This window comes from Fusarium vanettenii (genome assembly GCF_000151355.1).
Source record: "Fusarium vanettenii 77-13-4 chromosome 13 genomic scaffold NECHAsca_28_chr13_5_0, whole genome shotgun sequence".
Taxonomy (NCBI): Eukaryota; Fungi; Ascomycota; class Sordariomycetes; order Hypocreales; family Nectriaceae; genus Fusarium; species Fusarium vanettenii.
Window position 1 is genome coordinate 410498 of NW_003315857.1, and position 15059 is coordinate 425556.

General features: G+C 51.0%; 6 protein-coding genes across 6 annotated transcripts; 1 reads left to right on the top strand and 5 right to left on the bottom strand.

Annotated features, from left to right (window-relative positions):
* Window positions 1–106: 106 nt before the first annotated feature.
* On the bottom strand, window positions 107–1671 carry NECHADRAFT_64899 (uncharacterized protein). The gene is made up of 4 exons (XM_003043594.1): window positions 1539–1671; window positions 1252–1482; window positions 1103–1195; window positions 107–1051 (listed from the first exon to the last, which is right to left on the bottom strand). Exons 1-4 carry the CDS (start codon window positions 1600–1602, stop codon window positions 147–149), a joined length of 1293 nt encoding a protein of 430 aa, XP_003043640.1. The 5' UTR covers window positions 1603–1671; the 3' UTR covers window positions 107–146.
* A 703-nt stretch (window positions 1672–2374) lies between these two features.
* On the bottom strand, window positions 2375–3334 carry NECHADRAFT_88256 (uncharacterized protein; the record flags this gene model as incomplete). Its single annotated transcript, XM_003043595.1, has 2 exons — window positions 2375–3208; window positions 3290–3334. The coding sequence occupies 2 exons, from the start codon at window positions 3332–3334 to the stop codon at window positions 2375–2377; spliced, it is 879 nt and encodes a 292-aa protein (XP_003043641.1).
* Window positions 3335–3720: 386 nt separating this feature from the next.
* On the bottom strand, window positions 3721–5501 carry NECHADRAFT_98044 (uncharacterized protein; the record flags this gene model as incomplete). Its single annotated transcript, XM_003043596.1, has 4 exons — window positions 3721–4951; window positions 5001–5201; window positions 5251–5429; window positions 5463–5501. 4 exons carry the CDS (start codon window positions 5499–5501, stop codon window positions 3721–3723), a joined length of 1650 nt encoding a protein of 549 aa, XP_003043642.1.
* Window positions 5502–7330: 1829 nt separating this feature from the next.
* NECHADRAFT_88258 (uncharacterized protein) lies at window positions 7331–8819 on the top strand (the record flags this gene model as incomplete). Its single annotated transcript, XM_003043480.1, has 4 exons — window positions 7331–7420; window positions 7474–7606; window positions 7655–8327; window positions 8381–8819. 4 exons carry the CDS (start codon window positions 7331–7333, stop codon window positions 8817–8819), a joined length of 1335 nt encoding a protein of 444 aa, XP_003043526.1.
* Window positions 8820–9313: 494 nt separating this feature from the next.
* Window positions 9314–11796, bottom strand: NECHADRAFT_88259 (uncharacterized protein; the record flags this gene model as incomplete). Its single annotated transcript, XM_003043597.1, has 3 exons — window positions 9314–10492; window positions 10550–11299; window positions 11350–11796. 3 exons carry the CDS (start codon window positions 11794–11796, stop codon window positions 9314–9316), a joined length of 2376 nt encoding a protein of 791 aa, XP_003043643.1.
* Window positions 11797–12527: 731 nt separating this feature from the next.
* NECHADRAFT_54669 (uncharacterized protein) lies at window positions 12528–14625 on the bottom strand (the record flags this gene model as incomplete). The annotated part of the gene is made up of 3 exons (XM_003043598.1): window positions 12528–12691; window positions 12742–14171; window positions 14219–14625. The coding sequence occupies 3 exons, from the start codon at window positions 14623–14625 to the stop codon at window positions 12528–12530; spliced, it is 2001 nt and encodes a 666-aa protein (XP_003043644.1).
* Window positions 14626–15059: the final 434 nt, after the last annotated feature.

The window sequence follows — 15059 nt, forward strand, 5'->3', positions numbered from 1 at the left end:
ATTTCGTCAGGTGGAGGTACTAGATTGATATGTGGATAATTGGTTTTGGTCCTGTAATGAAGACACTTTGCGTATAGGAACTGGTTAGAGAAACTCTTGAGGTCGTTTAGGAGAGCCCCCCATGTGTCATTTCAAACCTATTTTGTCTAGAACAGTGCCGGCTTCCATCCTCCTGCTACCCCTCGAGCGATACAGAATGTAATGCTGGCGACCATGTAAAACCCGCCTGCAAAGATGATCAAGTTTCGATAGCCATCTCCGCCTCCATCCAGCAAAGCGCCAGCAATGGGAATGCCCACCAAGGCCCCGAAACTTGCGACAAAATATGCCATCCCATTCGACTTTCCGTAGTCCTCGATCCTGCATACTCGAGACACACAAACTGGTGACAGGCTAATGGCTGCCCCTGACCAGAAGCCAAAGAGTACTGAGAAGGCCATGACTCGAGCATGATCGCCGTCTGCTATTAACCATAGACCCAGGATAAAAGCCCCACAGGACAGGGCTGTGACAATCATTGTGTTGAAAGCTCCAAAACGATCGGCGATGTAACCGGGAAGAACTCGGCCAGGGATGGCCCCGGCGTTTAAGAGGACATTGAGTAAGTATGCCTCGCGTGAGCTGAACCCGTATGAGAGTGCATATGAGCACAGATAGGTATAAGGGATAAAGACGGCAAATTCAACAAGGAAGATGGCCGCTACTGTGACTGAAAAGTTGACGTCCCTGAAAAGACCAAAGTCGATATACGCTTTGGCCTTTTTGTTATGAGGTATGTGCTTCCGGAGGAATACGTTGGCAACAATAAGGAGGCCAAGTGACAGAAATGCTACTACGCGTATAGCCCAAGGGAAGCCAATGCGAGGTGTCAGATAGAGAATGATGATTGAGAAGATGATGCCTCCAATACCGCCAGCGCTGCAGGCCAAGCCAGTTGCGAAAGCTCGGCGCTTACAAAACCAATGCCCGATAGCTGACAGGCTGGGGTTGAATAGTAGGGATGAAGATATGCCTCCAAGGACGCCGAAGGAGAGGAGGAAATGGTAGAACTCTGGATGTTGATATTAGGAAAGTTATAGGGAGGTGGGAGGGTATGGATTACCGGTGGATAGGCTCATGAAGATCAAAGACGCAATAACACCAATGGATCCCGGGAGAAGTAGTAGTTTAATGTCGTATGCATCAAAGACAGGGCCTGGGCCAACAGTCAGTTCATGTCCTGAATACCAAGGTATCTCCCGAGAAACTTACCAACTTGGGCGCCACAAGCCGTGATGAAGAAAGCGTAGCAGCTAAATATCCATCCTGATTTACTCTCAGAGATACCCTCTAGTTCATTCTCAGAGATCCAGGCCTGGAGAACAGCCAAGGTATTGAGCAAGCCCATGGGAGGGACCATGGCGCACCAAGCGCCTACAACAACCATCCAGGCCTTGATTCCACCGTCGGGATAATCAATCTCGTCGTTCTGGGCATCATTATCTGATTGTGAAAGTTTGTTAGTGGATTGTCAGTCATGATATTGGCAATGGACTTACCCTCTTGAACTGATATTGGCTGGGCCCCCCTGGGACGCATAGTCTGAGCATCGCCTTCAGCCATGCCGAGTATACTTGAAACAATATTCTATAGAGGTTAAAAGGAATTAGCAAAAGGCAATTTGAGTTGTTCAAGTCGCCGGTGCGAAGAAACTTCGAGGTCGAGAAAAGACTTTGGGGAAGAGAAAAGCCCCTCTTTGCTGTGAATGGCCCAGAGTGCGCGGGGCAATCGGCGCAGACATGACTCAACCTATCAGATGGCCTTGGCACCACTATCAGTTTATCGTAAAGTTATCTACTTGAAAAGGAAGGTCCTTTGGCGTGGCTACAAATAAAGTGAGGTTGAAGGATTTACAACATCAAAGACACAATGAGATAATTACTTAAAAGAGTAACAGAGGGGGGAGTGTGCAAGAACAAATGGTAGAAACACAGCCGCGCTTCTACCTTGGCCGACCCTTCCAGAAAGGTGTGAGTAAGGCAAAAGAAGAGCAGTGTTGAAGCTGTAGAAACAAAAGACCAAAGGTTAAGGTAGCAAAAGGAGCAAAAAGAAAATCTCTTGCGTCATCCGGAATTCGAATCCGAGCCTCAACTTCTCTCTAATGGAAGAGTTGAATCCTAACCCCTAGACCAATGACGCTTGTTGATGTCTCGGCTGCCGAATATCGGGACTTATAAGGATCAGCGGCACGTAGGCCCATTCTGGGCTAGTCTCTGAATGCCCTCGCTTGTGTGCTTACCTCGCCAGGATCCCTGTATTGATATGGGGAGCTTATCTGAGCTTATTTGGCATGATTGGAGTTTGTTTTAGAGATGTTGTCAACTTCTAACTTGATCTATGCTTGCTTCTTCATGTCATACTTGTAGTACCAGCCCTCGCCCTTCATATCACTCCTGATCTTGTAGTTGTCCTCGGCAATCCTCAAGATATCCAGATCCACCTCCACAATCTCAACCTTTTCCTCGCCAATTTCAATCTTGCCAAGCGTGCCCAGAATTGGCATGTTTACAGAGCTCAGTCCACCTGCGTTGCAAAAGGCAACTGCTGCAGTGTTCTCAAAAGCCCGTGATGTCAGGGCACTCTCGATGAAGATTCTCTCTGCATCCGGGTTTAGTTCCTGTCCTTCCTCTCCGGCGTCCGTTAGGAACCAGTACGACGGGATGATAATGAGGTCCGCGCCGTCGTTAACCAAGGCTCGGAAAGCTTCTGGGAAGGCTAGATCCCAGCAGATGACCATGCCAGCCCGCACAGGTCGACCATCAGCATGCTTCAGGGGTGTATCGAAAGCGGTATGAGGCGTGTGAGCTGATGAGGTAAGATGAGGTCGCTCAGGATGCCAAAGGTTCTTCTTTTGATAAGAACCACAGATCTCGCCAGTCCCGGCGGCCAGGAAGTAAGCCATGTTGCGCAACTCCTCATCCTTGCCATTTTCTGCCATATGCACCTCACAAATGGTACCTGGAACAATGTTGATGTTCAACTCCCGCGCAAGATCCTGATACTTGGCCAGGCAGCCCGCTGACTTCTTGCTGGCCGAGACAAAGTCGACATGCTCAGGGGCCCATGATGTGAGATGAAACTCTGGAAGAATGGCGATATCACATCCTTTAGCAGCTGCCTCGCGCAAGTGTCCTTCAGCCTTGGCAAAGTTGTCGTCGACAACGATGGGCTTATCGGGTTGTCAGTGACTCAACTCAAAAAGTGCAAAGTTTCGCCTAGTGCAAAGGTTGTGTCTGATTGGAAGACGAACCTTGGGGTCAAACTGAATCAGCGCGATCTTGTAAACAGGAGCCATGGTGTTTGGTAGAAAGTTGTTTCTTGGAGACTGAGTCAGTGGCGAGATTTGGTTGAGATGCGGAGAATGACTCGGAACTCGGCTTGACGCTTGAACTAGCGCTTCTCTACCTGAATACAAGCTGAGATGCTCACGTGTTTGTTCAGCTGTTCCGTGGGTTCCGTGAAATGAGGACCTATCAACACCAAACTTGTGCCGAATTGAAAAGGTTATCGAGTTCATTTTCTCAGACTCAAACTCATCAACTGTCATAGGCAAGAAGTGTGAAAATCAAGGCTTCCTTGTCATTCGCTAACGCTATATGCATACCCTGTATCGATCCATCAAATATGTACAATCAGATTATCATAACATCCAAACTTGACTCCTCAAGTCGATTAAAGAATTTAAACCCGGCACATGCGGCCATCCGCAGCCACGCTCCAGGCATCGCTACCAACACCCTTGAGGTTGTAGAACAGCGACTTGGGATCCCACTTCTTTTTGATAGAAGCAAGACGGCTCCAGTTGTCGCCATAGAAAGTCTCCTGCCAGTTGAGCTGGTTAAAGTCGGCCTCGTTCATGTAAGTGCCGCTGCCGGGAGTGACGGCCTCGATCTGGGGCATGAACTCGTAGGTGATGCGCTTCTGCATCGTGAGCATGTCGTTCCAGCGGAGGGGATCCCAGGTGGTGGCGAGCTGCATCGACATGATGGCCTTGCGCCAGGCGGGGTGCACGGCGTTGGAGACGCCCTTGTAAGGCTGGAAGCTGCCACCGCTGCCGACGGCAATGACGCCGTTGGCGGTGAGGTTGCGGATCGTCTTTTGGAAGTTGTCGTTGTCGTTCTCGATGACGGAACGGGGGATGAGACGACCACCATACTGATACTCGGAAGCACCAATGTGGCCGTTGGGGAGAGGACCCATATAAGTGTCGTAGTGGTCGCGGTAGTTGAGGGTGGTGTAGGAAACCACGGGCGTGATGCCAACCGAGGCGAGGTAGGTAGTGAAGGGGCCAAGGACCTCATCGCGGACATAGTCTCCGGTGGAGTTGACAAGCGTGATGGGCTTGACGACGAGAACACCAGCAGTGACATAGTAGATAACGGTAGGACCGTGGTCAATCATGGCGGGCAGAAGCTCGTGGAACTTGGCGACAGCATTATCAAAGGTAGCCTTGTCAGTAGCAACCATCTGGAGAGTAGCGCCTCCAATGGTACCAGTGTAGTGAGCTCGAACAGTCAGGGAAGTGACAACAGCAAAGTTGCCAGCACCACCACCGCTCAGAGCCCAGTAGAGGTCACTGTTCTCGAAAGCAGAAGCCCTGACGACTCTGCCGGCCGCAGTAACAACTTCGAACTCGAGAGTCTGATCAGCACCGAGACCATAGCTGGTGCTAAGAGCAGAGTGGCCACCACCAAGGGTGAAGCCGGCAAGACCGACGGTAGGGCACTCGCCAGAGACGGTGGTGAGGCCGTGAGAGTTGGCAAACTCGACGGCGTCCGCGCCCTGGATACCGGCGCCGAGCTTGACGGCAGGGCCGTTGTAGAGCTTGTCGGACCAGTAGACGACTTCAGCGTCCTTCATGAAGTGAGTCCAGATGGCGAGAGAGCCAGCGCCAGTAGAGCGACCAAGGTAGCTGTCGCATTGTTAGTCAAGAGTCTAATGGGAATACAGTGGGCACATACTCATGGCCAGTGTTGCGAACAACCAGGCGGATGTTGTGATCGTTGGCAAACCGAACAGCGGCAGCAACTTGGTTGGCGTTGGACACCTTGACGGCATAGGCAGCATAGTTGCCAAGAGTGCAAGGGCGAGACTCAGCCAAGAAGGGGTCACAGCTCTGGTTGGCAAAGAAGGCCTGCATCACAGACGAAGATGACTCGAAGCTGGGCTGCGTTAGTAAACAACTCAAGCTATTTAGAGTTCCAAGCTTACTGAGTCTGGGGAAGCTTCCACGCCGTTTGCAAAGCCGAGCAAGCCGCGGCGTCGTAGGTAGGGTCATGACACGGCGAACCGATGGGAACAGTCTTGATGAGAACGCCGCCGACAGTCTGGTTAAACTGGTTCCACACGTTGGTAGAGGGCCAGCAGGCGTCGCCGGGTAGGCATCGACACTTGGGCGTAGAGCCAGCGCTGACGGCGCCGACGGTGGCAAGAGCCCATGACAGAGACTGCGTGATTCTCATCTTGGCGGTTGAAGTTGAAGATGCGTCGATGGATGAGATGGACAAGAGATGTGGCGTCCTCCTGCGTATTTAATAGGATACCATCCTAGGCCTCCAAGCCTACCCAAGAGATGCATCCCGTCTTGGATGACCTGGGGTCCTTGCTAGCACGCACAGTAGATTCGCATGAAAATGGAGTCGGAGGAAGCGGCTGAGGCGCGCTAGGATTCTTCCGACCGCAAGCAATGAATGGCTTCCTTACTGATTCTGGAAGCTAGGACCAAGACGCTTGGTCTTCAGGGACCAGGGGAGCCCCCAGACGTGCCCAAGATAGCGTGGCCTGGACGTTGAGAGATTTCTTGGTAGCGTCGCCGGTTTGCCGGACGACTCGCGTCCGAAGGTCTAAGGCCGGAGATTAGGGATGGAAGTGGAATTATCCGTTGACAGTAGCTGACGAAGACCGGTAATGGCCAATAATGGTGGCTTGCTATTGCCTGGGTCTTGGCGAGGGGTCAACCCGGATAACCACGTGTGTTAGCGAAGACTTGGCAGAGTTATCTTCTTCTGTAAGCATTTACGAAGGATCAAGCGAGCAAGACGAGGATGAGAGAGAATTGGTGCCAAAATTTGTGTTGAACGGAGCTAAAGCATATGGGAAGCCCCTGATGACATCCACCTTTGCCACCTCGAGCTGGATGTTCTCCACTTGTTACAGATCAATGCAGGAACAGTCATGGAGGTATGATTCGGCGAATTGACGGTTAAAAGCTCTTCAAAGGAGTATAGAATAGCCTTGACTCGCTGCCAAGGCCATGGTTCGCAAAGGCGAGTAATGAATGACCTATCTATTCCTCCTCCTACTCCTACGATATCGCTCTTGCGATAAAAAGGTCCGATGCTAAATAAATCCACTTCAATCCATCTCTTAGCCCGCTGATCATTTCCTTTTTGAAACGACGAATTCAGGTCCGCCTTTTACACGGACCATCCGAGCTGGTACGATCCCCCAGCAGAACGGTGGGAAACAGGGGGTTTTTGTCATTCCGTTGGCGGAAGTTATCTTCAGATGCAGGTCCGCCCGAGGACCGAGGTGGATTTTTTGATAAGCAGGGGATCTCCAGGAGCTGACTCCGCGTTGGGATCTGACAGGGAGGAAGATCATGCCACTTTTCGTAGTGATTTTCGATGGGATTGCTTTGCCCCTGTTGATGCTGCCTTGTTTCTGGATCCTGATCTGCAGTCTGTTCGTGTATCTTGATCTGACAGTGATGAACAAAGATATCTCTGAAGCTGATTTGAAGCTGATTGAGCTCTCACCACAATCATGGCGTTCAAGCGTGTGTAGCTACTCAGGTCCTTCATTTTGAGCTCCTGAAAAACTCTTACCCCTGATTCATGCTTTCACGTAACCTCTCCAATGAGCAAAAAGGTCCCACCCGCCCTCCGGCCCGGATCTACAAAAATGTACAAGTCAACTCTCGGAGCTTCTACCACTCTCGTCCAGACTCCCTAACTGGTCCAACGCCACACGTGAGAGCCACACCGGAAATAGGGACCCTCGGATCTGAATAGGGATCTTCTGGGGAAGTTACCCTACGGGTGCACTGAATCGGGCAACTTGTGTGTCGGGTAAGTCTGTGCGTAGTTGATGGTGTGTGACTATCTGGAGCCGGTTCACATGTTTTGAATCACTGATGCGGCGATCTTGGATCCACGAGGTTTAGAAAGGTTTTTTTTTAATGGACTACGTGTTTTAGCTTGTGAAAGTTTAATAAAAATGACATGAGTCCTTCCTGGTTGCCCACTTTCAACTTTTCTTGTTTCTTTTTTTTGGTCGTGATGCTTTCATGATGCTTTTTGGAGTCAGCCTATTTGCTTGCCTTTTGGCGTTACCAGCTGGTCTGGCTGCGTCTTCTACCTCGGCTTGGCCTGAATGCGCAGTAAGACCAAATTTCGAGTGCTTTTCTTTGGTTACCCGTGCTGATGATGTTAGGTCGAATGTTTGAAGATCGCCAGCAACTCGACATGTTCCGTTACAAACCCAACGTGTCTCTGCACCGATGAGATGATCCAGATACCCATGGACATGTGTATCAAGAAAGGATGCACGATCAAGGAATTATTGGGTATGTATTCCTAAGCTAACCGGATCATCCCATATTAACCCTGCTCAGTCACAACCAACTTGACCATGACCAGCTGCGGTGCTCCTATCCGAGACAAGACCGACGAATACATCATCTTGTCTAACACGTTTGCCGTTATCACCGGCTTGTTCATCCTTCAGCGATTTGTCTCAAAGATCTACTGGAAGCTTCCTCTTGGTCTCGACGACTGGTTCATCCTCATCACCTTTCTCTCTGGTGTTCCGAGCTCAGTAATCACTGTTCACGGTACGGCAGCAAACGGCCTAGGTCGTGACATCTGGACTCTTACTCCGACGGAAATCACCAATTTTGGCTACTTCTTTCACGTCATGGCTATCCTCTACTTCGCCCAGGTGACACTTCTAAAGCTGTCCCTCCTATTCTTCTACCTTCGTATCTTTCCCACTGTTGGCGTTCGAAGGACTCTCTGGGCCACCGTCATATTCAATAGCCTTTTTGGATTGGCTTTTGTATTTACTGCCGTTTTTCAGTGTAAACCCATCAGCTATTTCTGGGAGAAGTGGGATGGCGAACACCAAGGGCACTGTGCTGATCTCAACGCCATCACTTGGTCCAACGCTGGCATCAGCATTGCCCTTGATTGCTGGATGCTTGCTGTTCCTTTGTCTCAGCTTAAGGCGCTGAACTTGGATTGGAAGAAGAAGATTGGTGTTGGAATGATGTTTTGCGTGGGCACGTTGTAAGTCTTGTCCTTGTTCAGTGATGATGAGCCTGTTACTGACTCTTATTCAGCGTCACTGTTGTCAGCATTCTGAGACTGAGAGCGGTTGTTAAGTTCAAAGCCGAGACAGAGAACGCGACGTGGGAGTTTCTGGAAGTTTCTAAATGGTCTACCATCGAGATCAACGTCGGCATGATTTGCGCCTGCATGCCCTCCCTACGGATCTTACTGGTCCGGCTCTTCCCCAAGATTCTGGGCACTTCTCGGCGCTACTACCAAAACTACGCGAGCAACACTGGACGAAACACAAACAAGAACAGGTCTAGACAATTGGGCACCAATGCTACCACAGAGGTGGATACGACTAGTCGGCCGGTTGAGTCGAGGGGGATCACGTATCAACGTACCTATGACGTGCAGTATGGCGATAGTGATGAGACGCACTTGGTTCATATGAAGGATTTGGATGCAAAGAGCGCTAGATCTGGGGTTTCTGGGGTTTCGGTATAGGTTATAGAGGCTGGATGTAATTATGTCTGATGAATTATGATTTTTGGGACACTAAACGTGCACAAATCCCTAACCCGGGGCATACATGTCATTCAGTGGTCAGTTTCTCTGGCATTATCAAGTCCAGACTCTGATGCAGCCCGAACCAGCTTTGCCTTTGACCCTTGAGCAGGTCACCACCACTGGCCACATGCTGGGTTCTCATGATCAGTCACCTCTGTTGGTATGGCCGTATGCTCTCCTGGGATAGTAATGAAAGAATTAAATGGCATGAATTTGGTTATAGCTGAGTTCTGGGAATGAGAACTGAGCGATAGCGGATGTTGATGTTGTCAAGTAGGTATACACATTGTTATAGGACCACCATGACTGCGATTGCCGCTGCACCCAAATCACCGGTTGTTTCCTGATGAAAATTATGGATAAAGGTATGTCCATAAATCAGATTCATTCGTCTAACCTTCTTGCTTCAAAACATTGGCTATCTAGGACAACTAGTGTGCTGCTGTTTCAGTCGCAAAAGTGCACTTTCCTGCAACATAAATACACATATTCCCATCAGGCTGAACATAAAGCACGATACCATCCTCTCCAGCATGACCACCAGTGTTGCTCGTCCACGTAGCAGTACCACCTGATCCAACACACAAATTCCCGTCCGATGACAACCAGGCGGAATCGGCGTTAGTCGCCCCGGCTGTCCACATGAGTGTCTCCGGCTCGAATTCATTCCATGGTCTCTTCTTGAGAAGAACCAAATTTCCTTTGCTGCTGATACGGGCGACGTAGATATCTGCGTTGACAGTGGTGCTGATACAATGCGCCTTGTCGAGTGTCACTCCAGGCGTGAGAGAGTTGCCGATGGATGCGACGATGTCGGAAATCTTCCACAGAATCTTTCCGTCACCGTTGCGGACAAAGATGTTGCAGTCGTTGTCAAGGATGAGCCCTGGATCACCATTCAGTTGAGGGAGGCCATCTGGGCCAGGGGGTGCATAGGTTGTGTTGAGGGCTGGATGTCGGTTGCTGCTGCGCCATAGACTATTGTTGCTCGCATCGCTGATCTGAAGTACCTTGTCTCGACCAAAGGTAAAGGAGTTGGCAGTTGAGCTCGTCAAGGGGGGTTGATAGACGACACTGGTGTTGAGGCTAGTGTTGCTGAGCTGAAGACCACCAGATGCGAGGAACGTAATCTCGTGAACGCCGCTCGGTGATTGAATCTTTTGGCCAATGAGAAGAGTCTCGCCCATATTGAGTTCCGACACGGTACCGCTGAATGCGGGGCAGGATGTGTTGCTCCTCCAGATGGTTTGGCCCCCGTTAATGTCGTGGAGAGCCAGATCACCCGAGTCTTTGAGCACCAGGCTTCCCGGAACGTGATTGGCAAAGATGTTGTCTCGTAAATTGGTGTTGACAGGAGCCTCCCAGATCTTTCTACCGTTTTCTGCCCAGAGGATCAAGTCATTGTTGTAGCCCATCGTCATCATTGAGGTGTCGAGGTTTGGAGGCGGGCTGGAGGTGAAGAGAGTGGTTTTGGTTGGGACATTTTGGATGATGAATTGGCTACTGTCCAAGAGTGTTACTGTCATCTTTCCGCTTGGAGAAGGCATGGATTGGCCGGATGCGAGATATTGTCCAGGCAGTAATGTGTTGCCAGAGGTGTAGGCGACGAACTTGGACGAGAGTTAGCATCAGCCCTATCAGTCAAGGTAGATTGGGTTAGAACCTACATCAGGAGGCACATATGTCTGCACCCTGGATGCATCCGTGGACCAAACGACGATATCGTCAAGTTTGAGGTCCACAACGCCATCGTTTCCCAACTTCAGAACACAGTTTCCAGGAGTCCTTCGGAACGTCGTGTGCGATGACCATTGGGTTTGAAAGCTTGCGATGACTGCCATGTTGCCTGTGGTATCAACCTGAACCCAGCCGCCACCTTCGGGGTCGCCCGCGCCTGTAGACCATGTGGTTGTAGAGCCCTGGGCGAGAACAAAGTTGAGATCGAGGCCGAGAGTGAGAGTATAGTTACCGTTGGCAGATGTGAGCAACTCGCCAGGGAGGATCCTCTCTCCGCCGACAATGTGGTTCTTTACTGGCCATGAGTACGCAGGTCCTGTTCTAGAGGACCACACAATCTGGTTATCAGTCCTTATAACCATGTTTCCATCATCCCTGACCTGAAAGTAAGAAGTGCTATTGCCTCTACCGGCCGTTCCAGCCTGCCATTTGGGATCTCCAGATGTATCGAGGATCTCGAGTTCTCCATCAGCACGGAAGAGGAGGCTCTGGGCGGGAAGACCCGGTGCCATACCGGCGGACCAAAGAGGGCCCTTGCCATTTTGGTACATGACGCAGTTGCAGTCAGGTTGCATGATGAGCGTGTAACTGCCGTTGGTGGACACCAGGGTTTGGTTGATGTTCAAGGCGGTACCGGGGTTGAGGCGGTCCGTGGGAGCTGGAGCTGGAGGTGGCACGGTCTGTATCATGGTCAACATATGCGTTTAATTATAGGTTTTATATGACTTACTGACTTGGTAGCAGGGCTGGATGGGCTCGCAGGGGTGTCTGCAGGTGTTGGCAGCGGAGCTTGTGTACTGTTTGTGCTCCAAAAGACCTTGCCATCCGTACTAATGACAACATTCCCATCATCTTGAATAATTAATTCAGAATCAGCAGTACCCTGACCTCCACTGCCACTCGACCACTTCTCACTGCCATCTTTCTCCAGAAGCCTGAGGTTGCCGTCGGTCTCCAAGATGCAGGTGACTGGCTTGGGATAGCCCCAGGTGTTGGAGCACCAGATGGGTCGCCCGCCCGGCGCGTAGGCGCAGCAGTTGCCGTCATTTTGGAGGACAAAGGCGTAGTCACCGTTGGGAGACTTGATTAATCCGTCGACGCCAAGGGAGGAACCAGCCTTGAGCCGATCTGAGATGGTTGGTGTTGCAGGCGCTGCCGGCGTTGCTGGTTGTGACATGATGGCGGCAGTTGATAATTACGGAGCAGAGATTCTCAAAGACAATATTGAGGACTTTAGTAGTCTGTATGTAATTACCCTGTTTATATAGTTCTTCTATGCCCGCTACCACTTGGAAGTCTGTCGATTGCGTGAGAACCAAGTCGTCCAAACACCTACATCACATGTTGTTATATTGTCCAATCCCGCGCCTGTCTACCCGATCTTTTGAAACATTGCCTGATAGTTTCGAATAGCTCGACGTAACTACTCAGTCTGGACTCTTCATCATGTCAAGCCAAAGCCACAACTGGCTGCGCTATTGACAACCATCGGCGGCTAGAGCACCAAAGAGGTTAGCGACATAGGTTCCAGGCCCTGCAGGTGTCTCGGCCGAGTTCAGCTTCAGCCAGCCACCCTGTAGTTATGGGACGAGATGCCTCGGGAGGGCTTTGGTAGATCCAAATTTGTATGCACGTTATTATAGCATGCTGCTTTTGGACAATTCGTTCTAATAGTGGCATAAGAGGCGTTTATCGTGGAGCCAGGACCGGCAAAACGGCCACTGTCACAAGCCTAGAAGCCTAAGCGGCGGGCCGTCCCTGTGACATTTGCATCACGCGACAGATAAAGACCAAAGAACTCGTGGGGAAGCCAGATAATAACATAACTTGTATCTCTAACACAAACATTGTACATCGATTGACCCCAAGCCCTTGCGAACCAATCTATTTTACTCTTCGTCTTCCTCTCTAGATGCGCGAAGGTCGGCAGCAAGACTCAGGTCCAACGGTGTGTAGCGTCGACTGGTTGGCGCTCTGGTTGGAACGAGGGACGTCGTTAGATGGGTTGACCTCGAAGAAGCTGGTTGGCTTCAGAGACACGGCAAACTTTTCGACAGGCATAACAGGGAAGTCTAGATCATAGTTAGTAAATGTTCAGAAGTTAAGAATGATAGAGACATACCTTCAGGTCGAGTGACGTGAGTAACTCCAAAAGAGTGCCAGAGAACAACATCCTCATTCTTGACATTCTCATCGCGTTTCGCCCAGATAGCCAGACCAGTATCCTCCCGGCTCTGGTTCGTAAACTCTCCCGACGCCCACAACTCGTCATCGTTATACTTTGTCACCCAAATGGGCTTAGAAGTAAAAACACCGCGGCGGTAGTTGAATGTGTGAGGAGCCATCATGAGCATCTGGCTAGGAACAGCATGCAGCTTGTATCCGTGGGGCTTTCCAGAGATGGCGTTTGTCCGGGACTCGTTGATGATCTTGAATGTGCGGTTCTTTGTAAGGTCAAGGTCGTAGCCGCCTGGCTTCTCGATCGGTGTTGTGTTTACTCTGAAGGCGCAGCCGAAGGGATCGACGTCGGGTTCGTTGATCACGGGGTGGCATTCGTCGTATGTGATTGTGTTGTTTCGGTCGCCGTCTAGGCACGGGTCGACTCGGACGCAGAAAATGTGCTGGTGGTTGACGGCCAGAACGCCTGGGGCGACGATTGTGCCCCAGGGGACTTGAAGGCCTTGACGGATGGGCATGGTAGAGACGATACCGGTGGCTCGAACCTCGATGTGGATGTTGGCAGCTTGGTCGAGCACGAAGGCTAGAATGTACTCGTAGTTGGCAACCGTTGCCGTGCACTGGATGACGAGCTGTCTGTTCCTCACAACTGAAGACTTGTGATTGCGGAAGTTGGTATGCTTCCAGCCGATACCATCGTCAATCTCGTGCATGCAGACAACATTAGGCATGACAGCAGGCTTGCCATCTGCAGTCACTCGAACACCGCTGAAGTAGGCAATATGTCCAAGACAGTCACAGCCAAGGCTCAGGCTGTTGGAGGTAAGACCAAACCCAGAGTCGCCTAGGTCAAAGGCCTGCTTTCGGTGATATGGTGATCGAGGGTCGCCGTATGGAACCGTCATCTCGCTCATGGATACTCTGTAGAACAGGGGACGTCCGTCGTACTGCACATCGTGAAGAACAGGACCTTCTCGAAGAGTCCAACCAAGTTGGAAAGACCACTTCTGCCACTCAACACGGCGGCCAAATATCTTGAAAGAAGGGCCCTCGGGCTGAACAACTTGCAGTGGCTTGAGATCTTTTCGGAAGGCATCCTCTCCCATGATGTTTGCACTATACTCGACAGGCTTGGCAGGCTCCCAGGGCTGAGTCTCGGGATCCAGCTCGTCGCCAGTGCCCATAGGAAGCCTTTCGATCTCGACGAGCTCGAGGGTGTGTGCGTCGAAGATGGGGGCGAGAGGGAGAGGGAGAGAGTAATGGTTGGCTTCGGGGTCTTCGTCGAGGGCGATGTACATGTAGCATTGGAAGAGTCGTCGTCGTTCGTTGGCGTCGTCGGTGCCAAAGGCCCAAGGGTCGTTGAGAATACGGGCACTAGAAAGGTCAATGGATGTCTGGGTATTTGTCTGAGGGCATCTTACTTGGGAGGAAGCTTGAGCTTGGCAACTTCGGCCAAGACCTCGGGGTGGCTGTTGCAGGCTCTGGTGATGAGCTCGTACTCGTGCCAGTCAACAGGTCCTTGAGAGTTGGGAGCATCGTAGAGCTTCTCAACTCTCTTGGTTGCCAGGTTAACAATGGCGATCAAGAGAGCCTGGCTGGTCTTCAGGTGGTAGTACGCCCTAGCCCTTCGATCAGGAGCAGGGCCATTGTGGTGAAGGTGCTGAAGTGTAGTGTCCTTGGGAGGCTCAGCGAGATCAACAAGCTTGAATCTGATCTCGTTTTCTGCGCATCCGATCTGCTTGTGGACAATCTGCGAGGCCGTCTGCACCTCGTCGACAGTCAGGGGGTCGAGAGGGTGAGGAGCAGACTTGGAGGCGTGGGATGACATTTTGACAAAGATCTCGTAGCTCTTGAAGATAGTAAAACAAGTGCTTGAGGATTTGCTTGAGATGATCTCGAATCTGTCGCGTCTTGCATCTTGTCTTATACTCGGCTTGTGGTTGGTGAAGCTGCGGAGTTTGGAGTGTGGAGCAAATCTGTCATGGACGAGCTAATGGTAGTGTCTTTGCCTCCGCATGGTCCAGATTACCGTTTTAGGAAATAATGCCAGCGTCAGGTGCAGACTGCGGGGGAGGAGCGTCTGCTCTGCTTCCTTTATCTGGGGGCGATGCAAACCGTTGCCTGCTTCTGGGGATGGAGTGCACAGCTTGTTGCGCCCCTTGCTAGTTTTGGTAGGACCAGCAGCTGGACCGAGGTTGATCTGCAGGAAGCTATCGTGGGGCTTGATAAGCTATAAAGGGGACGCGTGAGATGGAGCACTTA

Coding starts and splice junctions, on each gene's coding strand:
- NECHADRAFT_64899 (XM_003043594.1), bottom strand. CDS start 1,602: ATGGCTGAAGGCGATGCTCAGACTATGCGTCCCAGGGGGGCCCAGCCA. Junction 1,196..1,251: donor GGCTTGTGGCGCCCAAGTTG/GTAAGTTTCTCG, acceptor CTGTTGGCCCAG/GCCCTGTCTTTGATGCATAC. Junction 1,052..1,102: donor CTTCATGAGCCTATCCACCG/GTAATCCATACC, acceptor ATCAACATCCAG/AGTTCTACCATTTCCTCCTC.